The 23630-nt window shown below is 42.9% G+C and overlaps 1 protein-coding gene across 16 annotated transcripts in view; it reads right to left on the bottom strand.

Annotated features, from left to right (window-relative positions):
- Window positions 1-15353: 15353 nt before the first annotated feature.
- The window catches only part of ppfia1 (PTPRF interacting protein alpha 1), a 52942-nt gene continuing 44665 nt past the window's right edge, over window positions 15354-23630 (bottom strand). For 9 of the 16 annotated variants that reach the window (XM_049719141.2, XM_049719138.2, XM_049719128.2 and 6 more), the window contains 4 exons: window positions 21886-22061; window positions 18221-18289; window positions 17984-18149; window positions 15354-17509 (listed from right to left, as the gene is read on the bottom strand). In XM_049719141.2, the coding sequence (XP_049575098.1) occupies window positions 17448-17509; window positions 17984-18149; window positions 18221-18289; window positions 21886-22061 (473 nt within the window). In that variant the 3' untranslated portion in view covers window positions 15354-17447. Of the gene's footprint in view, window positions 17532-17728; window positions 17803-17983; window positions 18150-18220; window positions 18290-21885; window positions 22062-23630 lie in introns of those variants that run through there. The other 7 variants (XM_049719129.2, XM_049719132.2, XM_049719142.2 and 4 more) reach the window with 4 other exon arrangements.

Here is a 23630-nt window from a genome sequence, read left to right as displayed (position 1 = left end):
CGTTCAAGCGTCAAACAATTGGTCACTGTCCACCTAGTCCGTCACCCCGTCGGGTGAGCTCAAAGTCGTCACACGTCAAATCGTCCGAAGTCTTGCTGTTCGATACTAGTTCTGTCTTGTCTGACCATATCACTGAAATGGGCCTTCTCCATCACACCGTTTTGTTGTCGATGGTGCCCCTGATTGATCATTGAGCCATGGTTCCGGTCAGAACTCATCACTTACCAGTTCCAGACCCTCCAGTCTGTACCACCCCTTCAGGTGAGAGGAATTTTATCCTCAATTGCAAACACATCACCCCAACTTCAGACCTCTCTGGCCAATCATACTGCGCACACACAGTCATAGATGATCACATGCGCACGCACCCATCCACACACTCGCAGACACACACATCCGTCTCTATCACTCAGCACTCCTCCCACACTAAGCAAAGTTAGTATGTTAGTGTGCAGGCAAACATTGACTCCTAATAGTAACTCTTCACATTTGGACATACTTGTCAACATGACCTATTGTAAAATCTCCAATTCAATTTTCCATAAACTCGCCCATCAGATTCATCGCAAATTGTCATATATGTCTATCTGGGGGGAGACGACTGTGGGACCCGCGTGTCAGGGGAGCCTCCATAACCTCAGATTGCTCCTACAAACTCGATCTCTATTAATTATCCTAATTAAATTCAATAAAGATGGGTCCGACTATTCCCTCTGGATTTTTACATCATCATTTGGCTCTCCCCCTTTTTCCTGTTGTCTAGCTCAAATATGTTTGTCAGTCTGCTTCTCTTTATTGCCCCTCTTGGCGAGTCTAACTCCCCCCTTTTTCTCTTCCTAAAAATCCTGCCTGTCACACCATCCAGCACCTCTCCCTGCTTCCTTAAATCGTCACCTATTTCCACTCCCTCGCGCGGTCTGCCCCCCTCTGCAAAGCTGCAGCTCCACACAGGGAGCGCCAAGCCCTCTCCCTAGAATGGGCAGTTTTTAATATAATTTACGTCATTGCTGTCCAGATCTTCTATCCTCAATCTCCCTTGCTGTCAATCCCTGTTAAAATGCCAAAATGCCCCTGTTCTTCTTGACCGAATCCAATTTAGTCCAAATGTCCTATTCTAAAATGTATCTAACTCGACTTCTACTTCTTAAGCCTGACGAGCCAAAATATCAGATCTCGCTCTTGTTTCTTACCGTTTTAGCCTATTTGTTTTATCCAAATCTGTTCAATCTCTGACTATGATGCTTTTCTCTGTAGCTCTACGCATTATTCAATTTTTATCAAATCTCCTCAGTTCTGTCAAACTCAGTGCACAATGCAGCTCCTGTCCACCTTGACCCAAGCTCCACCCAGTTTGGTAACGCCACAGCAAGGCGTGCGATTTGGCCGTCGGACACTTCCAACACCCCTGCGTCCCAGAGGCCACACAGAGTGTCTTCCATGCCTTGGTCCGCCTCTTTCGGCCAACGATATTGAGGCCCTTTGATAGGCTGCATCTCATCCATTTGGAGATCAATAGGGGCCACCGAATGACAAAACCCGACATCAAATGAACCCTGGGACCACAGTGTGTCGGGCAAGGCCGCCAGCATTACTTCAGCGTCCTCATGATCAGTTAACTCCCTACCGTGTGTGCGGGACACCAACATCATCTCCAGCAATCGTGTGTCTGCCATGGGTTGTTTAATTTGGTATGCATTCTGAGACTCAGACCAGTACAAATTAGGAATGTGAGTTTTCCGCCAATCGGTCTGTTGCAACAACTGCTTGACCATTGAGCCCAATTGTCTGGCCTCGTGTCCTGGGGCAAGAGCCAGCGAAATGTGTGGCACCCCTTTCTCTGTCATTTTGAACCACTGCATTTCTTCATATGTCAATTCAGTTGCCGCTGCGACTCCCTCTTTACCAATCAAAATGCACGATGAAGTTAAATCCCACATGTGCCCTTCAATTTCTTCAAACAAATCCCGATATACATCATCACTTTTTCGGTCATAATATAGAGTGCAATGCAAAGGATCAACAGGTGGGTGGTGTGGCGCCAGTGAGCAGATCCAGGGCTTCCACAGTAGGTAGGTCGAGAACACACCGCCACCAGCAGGGGTCTCTGGGTCCAGCCTGGCCCAGTAGATGGTTGCAGTTTCTGCTTCTGCCGGTAGGGGCGCCATCAGCCACTGACCATGTTGTTGTAGCTGCTGTGAGCACTGGATGCTGATGCCATCTGGAAATTGAATAATCACTCCCTCTGGCCCACACAGAATTCTGGCTTGAACGGCTGACAGCAAGTCCCTTCCCATCAAATTGATCGGAGTGTCTGTGGAATGGATGTATTTGTACCACAGTCTACACCCTGTCCGGGTGATCACAGTTTCAAGTGGTTTGGTAAAAGGCAGAGTACGTGGTTGTCCCGAGAAGCCGACTAAAGTTGTTGTTTTCTTTGACAGTGAGGATACAGGAAGGGCAGTGTTTATTGATGAATAAGTTGCTCCTGTGTCCACCAGCATCTTCACAGGTTTTTCCTTCCACTGTCACATGAAGCATTGGCTCCGCCGGGCTACTGCTTTCCTGGCTCCCCGGGCAGCCCTATTCAAATTGTCCACACCAGAGATCATCATGTTGGTAGTACTGACCTCTGTGCGTTTGTGGGTGGGTGGCTCCGCGCGGTCGATACTGTGGGCATTCTTTTGCCCAGTGGTCGGTTTCGCCGCAGATGAAACATGCGTTGGGCGAATGGGGCTTGTATGCTGCCCTCCCCGGGTAAGCAGGTGCACTCCCTCCCCGGCCTCTGTATCCGCCCCGGAACTGGCCACTTCCGCGCCCCACCACCTGATGAGCCTGTGACATTTGCATTTCCTTTTTCTGTGATTTAGACTGTTTAGCTTCACCATGCATTTTGCCAACTGTAATTTCAACAACTGTTTAGATAATGCGTCTGTCTCGTTTTCAACTTTAGCTTGTGACTCAGTGAACATTCTGCAGTGATGCAAAAGATGACGTTTAAATCGTTCTTCGGCACAAACCAGAATGTCAGGATCTGACATTAGCTGCTTCTTCACATCTGGCGGAAGTCCATCCAGCAGCGCCGTTCGGAAGAGCACCTCTGCCTCGTGCGTGAGAGCCGGATGGCGACCTGTAGTTTCAATCCAACTCTCCACACGTTACATAATGTTGTGCAGGTGACATTTTCACATCATAAGGAAACATAGTGGGGGCCAGATCGGTGGGTTGTGGGAAAGTCAATTGAATGTTTTCAAACAGGGGCGCTGCTACTTGTGGCAAGGGCACCTCCCTCCCCAGTCTCGCTGTGCCTGCTGCTTCCTCAATCGCCTGCAGTTGCACCAGGGAGCATGCTCCTGCCAACATCTGGCGCATGTCACCGAGTGTACAGCTCTGGCCACTCATCAGAGCCAAAAATTTGTTTAGCCACACCTTGCCTCCTCTGTGAAGTGGGGGCATATTTTCCATCATCGCGGTCACATCACGGAGCACCATGGGCTCGTAGTGCTGACCGCCCGATGTGGTCACCAGCGGACACATCAATTCATTTTTCTGCACCTCGGCCTGTGTCATCTGTCCCTGACCACTCCGCAAATTATATTTTCTCCGTGTCTCTCTCTCTCTCTGTTGCCCATTTTAACATCTGCGCTTCCTGTCTACGCTGCTCATCGGCTTGATCAATTTTCTTTTTTAGCTCCTCATTCTCGGCAGTAAGTCTATGCCAGCTTTCTCCTTTCGTCACATTGGACGGTTGAGGGCTCGTCGCCTCTCTTTATTTACTGCTTGTTCAATCAACTGTACAATACTCTGATCCGCCCTTTCGCCTTCGCCCTCGACATCCACTACCATCCTGCCACCCAGCGTCACCACCGGAGCCATTACTCCGGGGTCGCCGTACGGCGGCGGTCCAACATAGCTCACTCCGAGTGTCGGGGCACTCGGGTGTGTCACATCATGCAAAGATGGATAAATGCCCTTGTATTAATTTCTTTCCTTGTCTATTTTCACCGCTTTCTCTACCCTTCTTTCTCATGCTCTTGTTAGCCTGCAATTGTCCAAATTAAAAATGTTATTTTCTTTTAACTGTCTTTCTTTTGAACCTCTAAATCGCTCGTGTTGCTAACCTAACCTAACCTTAAAGAAAGGACAAACAGGTTACTCCCAATAGCTCCTCATTATTTACGAGTTAGCCCCCCTTTCTTGAACATTCTCTGATCCATGCCGTCTTCCTCCTCACATGCCTGCACCCACACAGGATGTGCACATAAACGCACACACCGAGCGCGCACACAACCGCTCAATCTCACTGCTTCAAACATTCACTGAGAAACTCACACTGTCCCTGCCCCGCCCGGGCTATAGCACCCCCCGTGCGAGGGGGGTCACGGCATCAATGTTGACTGGTTACAGGCTGGCCATTTCCTGCAACAATCATGATGCCGGCCCACCGCCCACACGAGCATAGCACAGGCCCACGCGTACAGCCCAGACCCGCGACTACGCGCGAGTGCATTCTCGCCCATCAGTCTCAACCTCTCAAAGGGCAGGCCAACTTTGCTGTTGTGCCCTTCATCATGTTCACATTCGACATCTTTCAATGTCTTCTACACAACATTTGTTGTCTCTTATTCTCATCCTATCAAGCCACCGTTCTAGTAACTTTCTGTCACACACCTTATTTTCTCTACTGCCACACCTTGCTCATCTTAGTTTCTCTAACCAACTTAACTTAAACACACCATTCTTCCATAGAACACACATCTTCACACACACTCATGTACACACCCACTCATGAGGATCCTCTGCGCGCACACACTCTCTCCCCCCAATTTGGTTCATTTTGGATGTTTTAGCGGTCTGATCTCTCACAGGAGGAACTGTTACCACCGGATATTTTTTGAGGAGGCCTCACTTCCCCTCGGGGATCTCTTTATTAACCCCAGCTATTTGAATACGATCGTCACCGCACCCTTGTCCGCCACAACGAAGCACTAGGTCCCTGACCTATCCTTAGTACGCGTAAGTCCCTGACTTTACCGTACACGTTACACACGTAAGTTCCAAACTTATTCACCGTATGTATCTTAACTTCATGCACACCTTATTTGATCTGAACGACAGTCTCCTCTTAAATTTCCTCTTTCAATTTGCAGCATTTCGACTTATAGTAACAGGTATTCTGCTTACCTTATCGGTGATGAGCTCAGGGTTTGAGGAGACGTCGTACCAGCTCAACGTTGTGCGCTTATTCCAAACGGTTCGCCGACCGGGAGACAGTGTCCCTGACACTGTCCGGTGTCTTGGCTAAAGACCACGAGTTGTCAATTACCCTTCTCTTGACATCACGTCCGCGGTCACCAAGAAATTGTTAGGTTACGGATTCTAGTTATTGATCTGACTCCAAATTGCGATCAAATATTAACACAAAAATTGCTATGTCCTAATCCACACACTGGCGCACCTAACAATTTTGCGAGTTCGTTCTGTCAAAGAGAAGAACAGTAGATCAATCAGACCAAATTTACCAATTGTTTATTCCTGACAAAGCGCACTAATACAGGCCTGGGTCCCGGGTCCCTCACACTAAAACTCGTGCGTTTTTGTGACCACCAAAAGACGACACATTCTTCCGGGTTGCCCAGTTTTAAAGAAACACAATATGAATATTAAAGCATGCAAAATATTGTGAGATGATTGGTCGATGGCCATCTCCTCCCCGTGTCGGCGTTATCGCTGAGGTCAGGTGGTTGGATTTCCCCGCGAAGCTGGGCAACATAGACGTGCTGTTGTTCTCATTCTTCAACGACCTTGAGGTGATCTCATCCGGTACTCCCTGTCTGGGCCTATGCACAACACTTCAACGAAAACAAGTTCATGCAGTTTGCCTGCACATTCTTCGCCACCCACCAATCCACACGAGCACTCCAATACTTGATATTATATTAATATGATTATAAGTTTAACACAACCTTAAAAATATGTTTGCAAACTGCCGAAAGCACATTTCCCTTTACTCTGTATGCATGTTTGATGTTGGTGTAGACATGGTCCAGGGTGTTCTCACCCCGTGAAGCACACTTTACGTGCTGGTGGAAATTCGGCAGTACAGTCTTTAAGTTGGCCTTGTTAAAATCCCCCGCTACAATGTGGAAGCCATCAGGGTGAGCCCGTTGTTGTTCACTCACAGCTCTCAGCAGGAGAGAGAGTGCCGTGCTTACGTCAGCGTCGGGTGGAATGTAAACAGCAATGACAATAACAACAGCTAGCTCCCTCGGCAGGAAAAAAAGGCCGGCACCTGACTGCCATGTACTCGAAGTCCGGACAGCAGTGGCTGCCTACAATGGTCGCATTGTTGCATCGTGCACATACATACAAAGCCCCCCACCTCTGCGTTTACCGGAGTCCAATGTTCTGTCCGCGCGTAGCAGGGAGCGGCTTGCTAGCTGCATGCTAGCATCGGGGATATCCGGGCCCAGCCAGGTTTCGGTTATAATAATCACACAACAGTCCCGGACGTAGTGGTTTCCCGTGAGCTGTAGATCCAGGTCATCCATTTTATACAGCAGGGATCTGGCGTTGGAGAGAAACAGGCTCGGGAGAGGCGGCTTGTGCGGTTGTTTACGTAGCCTTAGCATTAGGCCAGACCGACGGCCTCGCTTTTGCTTCCTCTCTCTTCTTCGCCTGCGTCGCCTCCCAGACCCGACAACAATCCACGGAGACCTCGGCGGTCTCGCAATCTCGTCTGGGATGTTGTGCTTGCGGTGAAAGTCACTTGAAATAGGTATCCGTGCTTGGTATCCAATGTCCCTGAGCGAGTGGAAAGTGTACTTGGGATTCCCAGTACAGAGTGTGCCAAAGAGTGATTGACATTTGTACAATGCTGTGAACAAATACATTGTAGTTACAAATACTATGTTAACTTTAGCAATAAAAATAAAATATTGAAACAAGACAGAATAATAAGCCATTGGCTATGTTGGGGAGTCTGAGGACTGTATGGGGTGGTCTGGGGGCTGGGATGTCTATGCTCTTTTCACCCCCAGGTGTCGATCAGAACACAGGAGGGAAAACGTGGTTTGGTTTTGACTGCTTTACTGGATCATAAGGGCATACAGGCAAATTGGCAAAGGCACACGTTTTGTCATAAGGATATGAGAGCAGGTGTATGTAGTTTTCATGGGTGAGTCTTTGGGTGTGTGAATGTGATTCTTGTGTGTGATTATGGTATGAAGTGTGTAAAATGTGTGTGGGATGTGTTTTATGTGTGGTGGGGTTATGTGTGTTTGTGTGGGTGAGTGTGTGTGGTTCTGCAACAGACAGAAATACAGCAAGTCAACGCGCGACTTCTGAAGTCACACAACACTAATAGACGGCACACATCACATAATTGCACGTAACGGTTCCGCCATACTAAATAAACATAAATGAAGTACTCGAGACCAGTGTTTCCCAACCAGTGTGCCGCGGCACACCGGTGTCACGTGAGAGATGTTCCGTGGGAAATTGTCCAACATTAAATACCGAGCGAATTGTAACAGGATTACCAAACCACAGGTCAGTTTCCGCAAGGCTAATCGTGCATGCGTGGCAAATCGGAGAATTTTGAGATTTCATGTTGTGGCATCGGCACATACTCAATTTATGTGTGTGTTGCTGTTAGTGTTGGCTCGTGAGTGAACGATTCGTTCAAAAAAGGTTGGGAAACACTGCTCGAGACAACACACCAAACATAAATCATCGAGACAAGAAAACACACTTGGTGGCAACCGTTAGCCACCGTGGAGCTACGTAACGGCTACTCGTATGATGCGAAGAAAAATTAAAGGAGCGCGCCGAAGCTACCAACCAAACGGCGCACACACAAAACAATCTGGGATCAGACAAACAGCACAACAGTAAACAGAAGTAACACTTAAATGTCTATACTCACTTTTTGGCAAATACGCACACGATCACAGCAACACTCCTTGAAGATCACTGAAGAGATCTCAGCTACTCTCAAGTTTAAACCAGTTTGCATTATTTTATTGCAATGTTTTTCCTTATTCAGATTTGTTTCAAGACTACAGTTAGTTAGACTTCACGTTTATGGTTAATGCATTTATTGCAATTTTGTTGTTTTATCACAGTAGATTGGTTTATTTACATTTCAAAACCAGAAGCCATTCGTTTACAATTGGTTTATTTACATTTCAAAAACCAGAAGCCATTCATTTACAAATGTGATTGCACTTTATTTTACATATTTAAATGTTCAGATATTAAGATGTGATGGACAGTTTTTGCATGATTTGAATGAGGCAAAATAACATGCTTTTTCTCTCAAACATTGTTATAATCATTTAAGATGTACTGTAATTATTTTCTGTATAAAAATTAAATTTGGTGTTCAAAAAGTATTTTTTCAAACTTGAGTCTTGAAAAAGAAGGTGTCGGCTTATAATCAGGTTCGCCTTATATTCGGGGCAATACGGTAGTTGTTAAAAAATACATTTAAAATGATAAATGTGTATGTTTCATAGATTGTTTTTATAACAATATTTATGATATATCAATCAGCTAATATAACTGAGAACTGGATAAAAACACATAGTAACAACCAGTTTTAGGGAAAACTGATTTAATGCAACACACATTCCAGGACTTTTGACAATGTAAAAGCTCAGTGTGTTGGATTGAAAATTTGAGCAGACTGTATACGACCTGTGGGACATACTTTGTCAACCCTAGCATAGAACATAACTGTACTGCATTAAAGAGATCTGTGTCATATTGTCACTGTCCAGCGGAAACTTCTTATGCCCAAATATGCTCAACCCCCCCACCTTCTTACAGGTCTACATCACCTGCAAGGTCCTCATGTGCGACGTGAACGATCCCCTCTCCAGATGTGCCATGGGTTGTCTGAACGAGCAGTTTCGCAGGCGCAGACGAGCAGTGGGCATGCAGACCTCCACCCAGACCCTGACTCAGTGTCCTTTTCAGTTTGTCAGTAAGGCAGTTCCCAGTGGAACTGTACACCACAATAACAGTGAGATGAAGAAAGCTGAGATTATTCAAGTGGATGTGAGAAAGAATGACAACATGGACTATGTAGATAATATGAAAAAGAGTGATGCTCCTATGCCCGGTGCCAACATATATTGTAGAACCCACTTTTGTTCCTAGCTTATTACAGAATGATCCAACATCTGCATTCATGTCTTCTACCAGTTTCTGGCGGGACCAAATTATGCAGAGTATGGATGGAAATCAAGGAGAGCACCAACATCAGCACTCTGGTACTTGGTAGTGCATACTTGTCTGTGGTAGTGTCGGCTGTGGTGGTTGCCTATTACATAGAAAAGCGCAATAGAGAGGACCAGAAGCTTCTTTTGGTTTCTTAATGTACTAACTAACCAACCTTTTAAATTGATACAAATCTTTATAAGTGGGCTATAACTCAAATCATATACCTCTATTTTTAATAGATGCTTTTGCTTAACTTTATGCCTGCTTTGTATTTAAAAATATAAAAAAAAGCCAAATGAATAAAATGTAAATATAGAACACAGTGAAAGGATTTAAAGAGTTCATTTGATTATTTCTGTGAGGAAAAGAAAAATGTCAAACGTCATACATCAGCAACTTAATTCTGCTTGCTTACTGCTGCCAAATACGTTGTAGAAGTCAAACGTCAGGTGTATGCATTAAAAAAAAAAAGCAGACGTAAATTCTGGACACACCATGTAAGAATTAGGCATGGCAAAAGGTGGAGCCTAATGCAGTATTAATGTCGAACAGATGGTGGGGGCACTGGTTAGCACGTCCGTCTCACAGTTCAGAGGTGCGGGTTTGATTCCGGCTTTCCATTGTGGAGTTTGCATGTTATCCCCATGCCTACGTGGGTTTTCTTCGGGTGCTCTGGTTACCTCCCACATTCCAAAAACATGCATAGGCTGATTGACCACTCCAAATTGCCCGTAGGTGTGAGTGAGGATTGTTTTGTCTGTGTTCCCTGTGATTGGCTGGCGACTAGTTCAGGGTGTACCCCGCCTACCGTCCAAAAGCCACTGGGATAGGCTCCAGTAGACCTGCGATCCGAGTATTAATCGGTTCAGAAAATTGATTATTTTTGTGTGTAAAAGATGAAGCACAGTTTGCCTGCACATTCTTCGCCACCCACCAATCCACACGAGCACTCCAATACTTGATATTATATTAATATGATTATAAGTTTAACACAACCTTAAAAATATGTTTGCAAACTGCCGAAAGCACATTTCCCTTTACTCTGTATGCATGTTTGATGTTGGTGTAGACATGGTCCAGGGTGTTCTCACCCCGTGAAGCACACTTTACGTGCTGGTGGAAATTCGGCAGTACAGTCTTTAAGTTGGCCTTGTTAAAATCCCCCGCTACAATGTGGAAGCCATCAGGGTGAGCCCGTTGTTGTTCACTCACAGCTCTCAGCAGGAGAGAGAGTGCCGTGCTTACGTCAGCGTCGGGTGGAATGTAAACAGCAATGACAATAACAACAGCTAGCTCCCTCGGCAGGAAAAAAAGGCCGGCACCTGACTGCCATGTACTCGAAGTCCGGACAGCAGTGGCTGCCTACAATGGTCGCATTGTTGCATCGTGCACATACATACAAAGCCCCCCACCTCTGCGTTTACCGGAGTCCAATGTTCTGTCCGCGCGTAGCAGGGAGCGGCTTGCTAGCTGCATGCTAGCATCGGGGATATCCGGGCCCAGCCAGGTTTCGGTTATAATAATCACACAACAGTCCCGGACGTAGTGGTTTCCCGTGAGCTGTAGATCCAGGTCATCCATTTTATACAGCAGGGATCTGGCGTTGGAGAGAAACAGGCTCGGGAGAGGCGGCTTGTGCGGTTGTTTACGTAGCCTTAGCATTAGGCCAGACCGACGGCCTCGCTTTTGCTTCCTCTCTCTTCTTCGCCTGCGTCGCCTCCCAGACCCGACAACAATCCACGGAGACCTCGGCGGTCTCGCAATCTCGTCTGGGATGTTGTGCTTGCGGTGAAAGTCACTTGAAATAGGTATCCGTGCTTGGTATCCAATGTCCCTGAGCGAGTGGAAAGTGTACTTGGGATTCCCAGTACAGAGTGTGCCAAAGAGTGATTGACATTTGTACAATGCTGTGAACAAATACATTGTAGTTACAAATACTATGTTAACTTTAGCAATAAAAATAAAATATTGAAACAAGACAGAATAATAAGCCATTGGCTATGTTGGGGAGTCTGAGGACTGTATGGGGTGGTCTGGGGGCTGGGATGTCTATGCTCTTTTCACCCCCAGGTGTCGATCAGAACACAGGAGGGAAAACGTGGTTTGGTTTTGACTGCTTTACTGGATCATAAGGGCATACAGGCAAATTGGCAAAGGCACACGTTTTGTCATAAGGATATGAGAGCAGGTGTATGTAGTTTTCATGGGTGAGTCTTTGGGTGTGTGAATGTGATTCTTGTGTGTGATTATGGTATGAAGTGTGTAAAATGTGTGTGGGATGTGTTTTATGTGTGGTGGGGTTATGTGTGTTTGTGTGGGTGAGTGTGTGTGGTTCTGCAACAGACAGAAATACAGCAAGTCAACGCGCGACTTCTGAAGTCACACAACACTAATAGACGGCACACATCACATAATTGCACGTAACGGTTCCGCCATACTAAATAAACATAAATGAAGTACTCGAGACCAGTGTTTCCCAACCAGTGTGCCGCGGCACACCGGTGTCACGTGAGAGATGTTCCGTGGGAAATTGTCCAACATTAAATACCGAGCGAATTGTAACAGGATTACCAAACCACAGGTCAGTTTCCGCAAGGCTAATCGTGCATGCGTGGCAAATCGGAGAATTTTGAGATTTCATGTTGTGGCATCGGCACATACTCAATTTATGTGTGTGTTGCTGTTAGTGTTGGCTCGTGAGTGAACGATTCGTTCAAAAAAGGTTGGGAAACACTGCTCGAGACAACACACCAAACATAAATCATCGAGACAAGAAAACACACTTGGTGGCAACCGTTAGCCACCGTGGAGCTACGTAACGGCTACTCGTATGATGCGAAGAAAAATTAAAGGAGCGCGCCGAAGCTACCAACCAAACGGCGCACACACAAAACAATCTGGGATCAGACAAACAGCACAACAGTAAACAGAAGTAACACTTAAATGTCTATACTCACTTTTTGGCAAATACGCACACGATCACAGCAACACTCCTTGAAGATCACTGAAGAGATCTCAGCTACTCTCAAGTTTAAACCAGTTTGCATTATTTTATTGCAATGTTTTTCCTTATTCAGATTTGTTTCAAGACTACAGTTAGTTAGACTTCACGTTTATGGTTAATGCATTTATTGCAATTTTGTTGTTTTATCACAGTAGATTGGTTTATTTACATTTCAAAACCAGAAGCCATTCGTTTACAATTGGTTTATTTACATTTCAAAAACCAGAAGCCATTCATTTACAAATGTGATTGCACTTTATTTTACATATTTAAATGTTCAGATATTAAGATGTGATGGACAGTTTTTGCATGATTTGAATGAGGCAAAATAACATGCTTTTTCTCTCAAACATTGTTATAATCATTTAAGATGTACTGTAATTATTTTCTGTATAAAAATTAAATTTGGTGTTCAAAAAGTATTTTTTCAAACTTGAGTCTTGAAAAAGAAGGTGTCGGCTTATAATCAGGTTCGCCTTATATTCGGGGCAATACGGTAGTTGTTAAAAAATACATTTAAAATGATAAATGTGTATGTTTCATAGATTGTTTTTATAACAATATTTATGATATATCAATCAGCTAATATAACTGAGAACTGGATAAAAACACATAGTAACAACCAGTTTTAGGGAAAACTGATTTAATGCAACACACATTCCAGGACTTTTGACAATGTAAAAGCTCAGTGTGTTGGATTGAAAATTTGAGCAGACTGTATACGACCTGTGGGACATACTTTGTCAACCCTAGCATAGAACATAACTGTACTGCATTAAAGAGATCTGTGTCATATTGTCACTGTCCAGCGGAAACTTCTTATGCCCAAATATGCTCAACCCCCCCACCTTCTTACAGGTCTACATCACCTGCAAGGTCCTCATGTGCGACGTGAACGATCCCCTCTCCAGATGTGCCATGGGTTGTCTGAACGAGCAGTTTCGCAGGCGCAGACGAGCAGTGGGCATGCAGACCTCCACCCAGACCCTGACTCAGTGTCCTTTTCAGTTTGTCAGTAAGGCAGTTCCCAGTGGAACTGTACACCACAATAACAGTGAGATGAAGAAAGCTGAGATTATTCAAGTGGATGTGAGAAAGAATGACAACATGGACTATGTAGATAATATGAAAAAGAGTGATGCTCCTATGCCCGGTGCCAACATATATTGTAGAACCCACTTTTGTTCCTAGCTTATTACAGAATGATCCAACATCTGCATTCATGTCTTCTACCAGTTTCTGGCGGGACCAAATTATGCAGAGTATGGATGGAAATCAAGGAGAGCACCAACATCAGCACTCTGGTACTTGGTAGTGCATACTTGTCTGTGGTAGTGTCGGCTGTGGTGGTTGCCTATTACATAGAAAAGCGCAATAGAGAGGACCAGAAGCTTCTTTTGGTTTCTTAATGTACTAACTAACCAACCTTTTAAATTGATACAAATCTTTATAAGTGGGCTATAACTCAAATCATATACCTCTATTTTTAATAGATGCTTTTGCTTAACTTTATGCCTGCTTTGTATTTAAAAATATAAAAAAAAGCCAAATGAATAAAATGTAAATATAGAACACAGTGAAAGGATTTAAAGAGTTCATTTGATTATTTCTGTGAGGAAAAGAAAAATGTCAAACGTCATACATCAGCAACTTAATTCTGCTTGCTTACTGCTGCCAAATACGTTGTAGAAGTCAAACGTCAGGTGTATGCATTAAAAAAAAAAAGCAGACGTAAATTCTGGACACACCATGTAAGAATTAGGCATGGCAAAAGGTGGAGCCTAATGCAGTATTAATGTCGAACAGATGGTGGGGGCACTGGTTAGCACGTCCGTCTCACAGTTCAGAGGTGCGGGTTTGATTCCGGCTTTCCATTGTGGAGTTTGCATGTTATCCCCATGCCTACGTGGGTTTTCTTCGGGTGCTCTGGTTACCTCCCACATTCCAAAAACATGCATAGGCTGATTGACCACTCCAAATTGCCCGTAGGTGTGAGTGAGGATTGTTTTGTCTGTGTTCCCTGTGATTGGCTGGCGACTAGTTCAGGGTGTACCCCGCCTACCGTCCAAAAGCCACTGGGATAGGCTCCAGTAGACCTGCGATCCGAGTATTAATCGGTTCAGAAAATTGATTATTTTTGTGTGTAAAAGATGAAGCACTAAACAAAGCTGCATGTGAACATAAACTAAATCATCTTGACTGCATACAGATTAAAACTGACAATGATACACTAAAACAATTTTGTTTCAGTGTGCTTTTCCTTTTTTTTTTTAATACCACTATTCACGTCAACCATGTGAGGAGTTCTCAGTTGCTAACATGAAGCGTTTGCTTGGTTTGTGAGGTCATGTTCACACAATCAAGCCTACGCAAATATTGGATATTATTTAAATCATAAAACTGGACATTTATGGATCGATTCTGATTCATCCATGTTTGAATCGTGATGCATCTAATTAAAAATGTGTGTCTCAATAACAAGCGTTTTTTTTTTTAAACAACAATTTGGCGCCCTCTCCAGCAGTTGATGCCCCAGGCGACGCCAGATTTGCCTATGCTAAGTGCCAGCCCTGATTGTATGGTGCAGAAAGAAAACAAAGTGGTTCTGATTGGAGCTGAAACATATCTTGGCAACGACAGATGTAATGCATATATTGCTTCTAATTTTCAAAATTTTGATTGTAGCAGCTAACAAGCTAATCTAGCTTTAATCTATCTGTGGGGTCATATAACTAAGTTTAGATATTGTCTTTTTTTTTAACTCAGCTAAAATATATGCAGTCAGGTATTTGCTGTCTTTTATGTGTTCCGTAAAAAAAAATTCATTTTGGTTGCCGATTGATAATTATCAATCGGCAACCAAAATGATTTTTTTTTTACTGAAGAAATGATTTACATCAACTGCTCTTTATAGCTCATTTGTTTCATCTCAACACTACCAACATAACTGTTGGTGTCTTCTTGACATTTTAATCTACACTGATCATGTTCAGCAATTGATCAACAATCAGTTACAGGAACCTGGTTGCTATTTCCCGTTGCAAGTCCTCCAAAAATGCCCCGGACAATTACATTTTAACACATGACTTGTTGTCTCCCCCCAAGTTTTAAATGAGTGACATAGTTATTAAAAGCACATTTTATTAAAAGAGGTGTACATTGCTTTGTGTCGTATAGCCATGTTTATTGTAGTATATAGTATGAAAAGGTTTGTGTTGATTGCAGTTCGTTCAATAGAAGGGCCATTTGTTACAGAGCATTGCGTGGACCAAGGAAGAATGAAACTTGGTTGTGAGACTTAAAATACTATGGTGTTCTACTCGATAAACAAAATGTAACCCCCACTGTTTTCTTGAGAACATGAGAGGGGGTTGGGGCTAAGGTCTTACAGATAAACCCTTACGTTTTTGCTCATGTCAATGCCAAGCTGAAATACATGTTTCAAGTTAAGGTTTTTGTCTATCTGAAAAAGAAAATCTGTTTCAGTATTTTATTGAAAGTAAGCAATAAATAATACTGTGATAAAAATAGTTTATAAGTACTCAGACTGTACATTGTTACATTATCAGACAATTCAACAGGACTAATAATAGCAACATGATTTCCACAGGGCATGAGAGAAATTACAAAAATGAAAACAGAATTTGGAATTGAGAGACTACACTAAGTGTTAAAGAAAGCTGGTTTCTTTCAATTTGTCATGGAGATTAATGTGAAACCATTGTTGTGAAAGCAGACAAGACCTATAGGAGAAAAAAACTACAGCTTAAGCTATGATAGTGAAGAGAACAAAAATGAATAATAATAAATAAGAACGCAGAAGACGGTCTAATCAATAAACAATAAGGCTTCATATAACGTCTTTGTAAAAAGTGTTTTTTTAAGATTCAAACTAGTGATGGGAAAACGACGCTTCAAGACCGTTTGTGAACCAGTTGTGTTAAGCCCCAGAGATGACACTTTCTGTTCGACACTGTGCTGAAAGTACACTGACCCCGTTTCTTCACATCAACAGTGCTTACTAGAGCAGTTACAAATAATACAACTGGTTTAAGAAGCAAATTTTATGCTTCATTTTCCCATTACTAGTTTGAGCCTGTCTACTTGCAGTAGGGATTAACAGAGGCTTCAGTGAAATTGGTCCGCTCAGCCATATAGTCTTTTCAGTTCTTCTGTATGTTAAACCCCCTCCTGTGCAGATAGGTCTCTCCATAGTTGAGGGGTTAAAGGACAGGCAAAGTTGTCAGGGACGGGAAAGGGAGTGTCCTTGCATGCAAGGCGAAACACAAAGAACATTGCATTTAACTTTCACTCGCATTTAAAGTGGCCCTCGCTTTATTTTCCTGTAACTGATGTATGGCTTTAGTTTCTTGAATTTAAAACATTTGGTGTGTGTGTGTGTGAGTGTGCGTGCGTTGAGAGGTCCTGGGTTACACGTGATAAGTGTTCTCATCACCTGGCTTACCAGCAGCAGTTATTTGAATGGTGATGGTCACAGTGTTGAGCAGTTTGCAAAATGGTCTCCAGCAGTTTGATATTCTCACACACACACACACACACACACACACACACACACACACACACACACACACACACACACACACACACACACACACACACACACACACACACACACACACACACACACACACACACACACACACACACACACACACACACACACACACACACACACACACACACCCCACACACACACACACACACACACACACACACACACACACACACACACACACATACATTAACCTACATAACAGCTGCATTTACATTGTCAAACATAATAGGCAAGAAACCTTTTAACAGTTAAAAGAGTGGGTAACGATATAGAATTAAATTATATCACAAGTCACTTAACCATTGATTATATTTCAAATCAACAAGGAAAAAACATACATCTGGTCAAATGAAGATTATAAAAAGATTAGATAAAACTTCTGTTGGTAGAAATATACAAACTCCAGACATTTGAAACATTCAGTTACCTACATCTGAGAGCTGATGAGCACAGTAAAGAAATGTAAAAAGTTGAAAGGGATTGAGGCAAAACGATTACATTATGTTCTAAAATCATATAAATGTCCCATTGGTTTACATAAATATGAAAAATGTGGACATCTACACAGTTTCCTCTAGGGACACTGAGATTGGTGAGAGATCTTTCCCTGTGATACTGTGTCATATGTTTAGTAAAAATCTGTTAGTTCATCATCCTGGTCTTGAAAGCAGGGAATTCCCCTTCATCTTCTGACCAGCGGTTACCTATAGAAATAATGAGGATAAACTGAGATGTGGGGGAAAAAGGGAGATGAGCAGACACATAGGTGGAAGGAAGCAGGACAGAGGACAGGGTTGGATGGGAGAGAAAGAAAAAGAAGAAAAGGTGTGAAAGTGCATCACTAAAGCTGAAAAGTTCAACAAAGCTACGCTCTGCTTGCAAAGAGGTCTGCTTCTTGAGATGCCTGCATTTTGAGATCTTACCGTTGTGTGAGGTTTATGTTAACAAGAGTAGGTCCTGACAGTAGCAGTGTCCAGCCTCTGTATAGACTGACTTCCTGTGTGTGCATATTGGCAAAAATCACATGCAAAGACATGCCGTTAATCACAGCATCACATACTGCGCACAGCAGACAAGCCATTCAAGAAGAATTCAAAGTAAGACATTCTCAAAGCTTATCATGGCACACTAACAAGGCATTTCAAGCTCAAACGCATGCATTGACAACTTTAACGTACCGTCCATTGGGCTCCTTTTTGGCTGGGTGGAGGCAGATGATGCGTTGCTGGTCACTCTGAAGTTGGCAGGCAGAGTGTCTGATGCACCCAAAGGCATCCCCCTCATGTCTTTGGGCCTGAACTTCTTTCGCCATGAGGGAGCTCGCCGGAAGTTCTTGTCCTCATCCTAGAACATAGAAGATTTCAAGAGGGGAAAAGTTGGCTTCTTTCATCATGCAGCAAACATATGTTCATCACCTCTTCCATCCTTCTGTCGGTACCAATGGCCAGCAAACGGTTGTACTCCCGCTCAAGAGTTGCTCGTGCCTATAAGAGCATTGGGAGAGAAGAGAAATTAGTGGCAGTATCTTTTTTTCTTTCAAACATAGTAAATACCAGACATTCACCCATCACCATGCTGCACAATATCAACTCAGAGTCACAGCTCAAATGTTCACCTGACATGTTTGAATAGCCACATTATTTACATAGTAATGTAGCAATTACATTGCACTGGCCAACAGACAATTTTAATCAGGGATGGTTCTATGTGTGCCTAAATGTCACAGCAGATCAGGGTTTTTGAGAGCTTTTCGTTTGTTAATTTTTAGATTGACAGATAAAAGCTTACGACATACAGATTTTACAATGCGTTGTAATTCATAACGAAGTTGCAGAAAAACATTCCACCTGTTTCTGAACTTCACCTGTAATTCATAAATATGACAATATATAGCTCAACACTATATATATTTTAAGTTAGTTTTTTTATTTCATTTTGCCTTTTTTTTTTAATTAAGGTAGTTTTAAAAAGTTTGTTTTTTCATTTCATTCTGACTTTTTTTAAATTAAGTTTAAAAGTGGGTTTGATAGTTTTTATTTTTTCAAAATTGCTTTGTTTTACTTTAGCGTTTTTTTATATGGAGTATTTTTAAGACTATTAAAGAAAGATACAATTCCTATACGACTGTTACGCTGGCTTCATCTGTGCAGCCCATACATAGATACAGAAACGTATAGGTACATTTAAATTCTACCCAGAAGTGCATATATGAAATTAAAAAGGATTCTCACTATAATTTAATGTTATTATTCAATGTTATAAACATAAATTGTTGTTTTAATTATAATTTTGACCCGCATTTAATCTCAATTCATGAATTAAAAGATTAGTTAACGTTTATGTTGAGTTACTTTAGCTTTGTTAACAATAATAAACTTGCAGAGGACATTATAATGTGTTTCCTGAAAGTCACGGGTTCTTTTATATTAAGAGTTTATTTTTAAACAGAGTTGGTTCATCTCTGCTGATTGGGAATGTGCTGGACCGCCTGCAAATGTATTGGTGTACACAGAGCGAGATTACCACTAGAAAGTGCAAATGACACAAGGTGGGCTTGTTCCGTCAGATCTTGTATAAAATACATAGAGGATTAGGAAATATTTAATTTAGAATCAGTTCCTGAAAAAGGATTGTAGTTTTAAATTTTTGTATCCCAACAGGGTTGTCTGGATTCACAAGACCCACAAAAAACAGCAGCGGCAGTAGGCACTCATTACAATACATTGCCGCCACCTGCAGGACTGCAGATGAACTAAGCATTTTTAATTCAATAAGTGAGATGCAGGACCACAGTGGTATTCATTTTTAGTCCTAGAATTTCAGGGCTCAGGGCGGCCCAGTTTAGCTCCCAACGTTTTACTGATATCCAACTTTACTATCAGTTTAAAATGGTACAGTATTCGCTCCAACGACATGAATATTGTATTTAACAGGGATGAGAATGGCAAATGTGAACAAATACTGAAAAGTAGCCAGGTGTCTGGGGGGGGCCGATGATATCCATCCATCCATCCATCCATCCATCCATCCATCCATCCATCCATCCATCCATCCATCCATCCATCCATCCATCCATCCATCCATCCATCCATCCATCCATCCATCCATCCATCCATCCATCCATCCATCCATCCATCCATCCATCCATCCATCCATCCATCCATCCATCCATCCATCCATCCATCCATCCATCCATCCATCCATCATGGAAGATTTATTCTTTAACAATATGACAATAGCCTAACATTAGCTTACATGTAAGAACATGTTACTTTCTAAACCCACATCCTTGTAAAAAAAAAAAAAAAAAAAGTACCTTTGTGTGTTTTTGTTTCGATGTGCTCCTTAATGTTCCGAGCGCTGCTACCTCCATAGCTGATCATATCTTGACAGAGAATACACAAAACCTTCCCCGGGACATCTACTTTACGGATATGTTCCATCAGACATGTGGTTACGGACTGTGTTCCGAGTTGTAAGATGGCGCTGCTCTTGGGCCATGCCCATCTGAAGCAGTTCTTGATCCCGTTCGACTTGTCTATTTCCCTAGCACGATCCTCGTCTTTTTCGCCCAAAACTTTAGCCATGCTGGCGAAAACATTTGCTGAGGAGGCCCTAGATCACAGGTGTCAAATGCAAGGCCCGGGGGCCAGATACAGCCCGCCACATCATTTTATGTGGCCCGCGAAGACAAATAGTGCATCAAATGCGTGTGTCATTACTAGAATAGCAAATTGTCTTCACTTTTAATATCTTATTTTTTAAAATATTGGACTAGTTTATACTCGTCTGATATGAAAACAAGTTATTTGTCAGTTTGTTTTGCAGCTTTTACTGTATATAATATGAGGTGCTCATAGATTTATTTGGGTTGACAGTCATAATGGCACTCCGAAAGAAGTTATGACTACAATGCGGCCCGCGAAAAAAATGAGTTTGACACCCATGCCCTAGATCAGTGGTTCCTAACCTTGTTGGAGGTACCGAACCCCACTAGTTTCATATGCGCATTCACCGAACCCCTCGTTAGTGAAACATTTCTTTCTTTAAATTCAAGACATAGACGTTCTTTACTAATGCACAAAATGAGCTGTGCATGAACATCACCTTGTTCAAAGAACAAAGCCAACACAATGCATGAACTCGCAACAAATTACATACTGGCAAATCAGGAGCTACACGATAAAACAGGTTTGTTCGGACCTCCTCTGTCGAACCCCTGAGACTGACTCACCGAACCCCTAGGGTTCGATCGAACCCAGGTTAAGAACCACTGCCTTAGATCTAGTATCTATCTAAATAACTCATCTACAAGTGATGAAAGCCCAATCGCAAATTCACATTGTGGCGGTGTAAAAACACTTAGTACTCCGCGTGAGTTAAGTTAACAAGTGGAAATGATGTGACGAAAGTAGCGCCAAAATGCTGCCAAAAATAAGATGTCATCACTGCTGCCAGTGTAGAGGCAAGCAGATTTCCGTACTCACAGCTTAACTAATTTTGCCTTGAGATGTGACAAAAGATGCTGTCGCGGCGGGCGGGCGAATGCTAGCGAGTCGCCGAGGCTCCGGCACTCCATTGTGCGACCACAGAGACGCTGATCGGTAAAGGCCATTTGATTTTTATGACTGCTTATGGTAATAGGATAGGACGTCCTACATGATCACTACCCCAATTGGTAATATAATAAGTTTTTAATAATTATATCGTAATCATTTTCACCCAGCACAATTATGTTATCCCTCAAATGCAACCATGTGTATCAGTAGGTATTTCCCTACTACAATTTCCCGCTACACTTGTATGCATGGCTCTAATTTTATTACACTTGCAAGACTTTCTAAATAACATGCTTTTGGGGTTAACGCGATTCTCAAATTCTGTACCCCAAAGTCTACATAAAATCGAGGCTTAGCTGTAGGTGGACTTGCATGTTTTGAAGTAGTGGCCTTGAGCAACGTATACAGCACTGGTCAGATGCGTAATAATAATATTAATAGTAATAATAATAATGATTTATATGGCTATTCTTTTGCTGGTTTCAAGATCTGGGTAGTACAGTGGTGGTATGCTACTGTACCTGAGTGTTTTGTGTGGGAATCTGCAGCAAGAGTGCCAGGGTGTTGTGATCAAAGGTTTCATCCAGAGAAAGCAGAGCCCCATGAACACCACTTTCATAAAGATTGGCACTGTACTCTTTCAGCCCAATAGCCTGAATCCAATTTATCAAACGCTCATTACTCCACACCAGCACATCTGGAAACAGGAATAGGCAACTTTCTATGTACTCTCTTTTTGCATAATTCTGTCAAGTATTGAATGCACACGAACAGTGCCTTGCGAAAGTATTCGGCCCCCTTGAACCTTTCAACATTTCGCCACATTCCAGGCTTCAAACATAAAGATATAAAATTTTAATTTTTTGTCAAGAATCAACAACAAGTGGGACACAATCGTGAAGTGGAACGAAATTTATTGGAGAATTTAAACTTTTTTAACAAATAAAAAACTGAAAAGTGGGGCGTGCAATATTATTCGGCCCCCTTGCGCTAATACTTTGTAGCGCCACCTTTTGCTGCAATTACAGCTGCAAGTCGCTTGGGGTATGTCTCTTATCAGTTTTGCACATCGAGAGACTGGAATTCTTGCCCGTTCTTCCTTGCAAAACAGCTTGAGCTCAGTGAGGTTGGATGGAGAGCGTTTGTGAACAGCAGTCTTCAGCTCTTTCCACAGATTCTCGATTGGATTCAGGTCTGGACTTTGACTTAGCCATTGTAACACCTGGATACGTCTATTTGTGAACCATTCCATTGTAGATTTGGCTTTATGTTTTGGATCATTGTCCTGTTGGAAGATAAATCTCCGTCCCAGTCTCAGGTCTTTTGAAGACTCCAACAGGTTTTCTTCCAGAATGGTCCTGTATTTGGCTCCATCCATCTTCCCATCAATTTTAGCCATCTTCCCTGTCCCTGCTGAAGAAAAGCAGGCCCAAACCATGATGCTGCCACCACCATGTTTGACAGTGGGGATGGTGTGTTCAGGGTGATGAGCTGTGTTGCTTTTACGCCAAACATATCGTTTTGCATTGTGGCCAAAAAGTTTGATTTTGGATTCACCTGACCAGAGCACCTTCTTCCACGTTTGGTGCGTCTCCCAGGTGGCTTATGGCAAACTTTAAATGACTTTTTATGGATATCTTTGAGAAATGGCTTTCTTCTTGCCACTCTTCCATAAAGGCCAGATTTGTGCAGTGCACGACTGATTGTTGTCCTATGGACAGACTCTCCCACCTCAGCTGTAGTTATCTGCAGTTCATCCAGAGTGATCATGGGCCTCTTGGCTGCATCTCTGATCAGTCTTCTCCTTGTTTGAGATGAAAGTTTGGAGGGACGGCCGGGTCTTGGTAGATTTGCAGTGGTCTGATATTCCTTCCATTTCAATATAATTGCTTGCACAGTGCTCCTTGAGATGTTTAAAGCTTGGGAAATCTTTTTTGTATCCAAATCCGGCTTTAAACTTCTCCACAACAGTATCTCGGACCTGCCTGGTGTGTTCCTTTGTCTTCATGGTTCTCTCTGCGCTTTAAACAGAACCCTGAGACTATCAAAGAGCAGGTGCATTTATACGGAGACTTGATTACACACAGGAGCATTCTATTTATCATCATCAGTCATTTAGGACAACATTGGATCATTCAAAGATCCTCACTGAACTTCTGGAGTGAGTTTGCTGCACTGAAAGTAAAGGGGCCGAATAATATTGCACGCCCCACTTTTCAGTTTTTTATTTGTTAAAAAAGTTTAAATTATCCAATAAATTTCGTTC

The sequence above is a fragment of the Syngnathus scovelli genome, chromosome 4 (genome assembly GCF_024217435.2).
Source record: "Syngnathus scovelli strain Florida chromosome 4, RoL_Ssco_1.2, whole genome shotgun sequence".
Classification (NCBI taxonomy): domain Eukaryota; kingdom Metazoa; phylum Chordata; class Actinopteri; order Syngnathiformes; family Syngnathidae; genus Syngnathus; species Syngnathus scovelli.
This window is presented reverse-complemented; position numbering and strand designations above follow the sequence as displayed.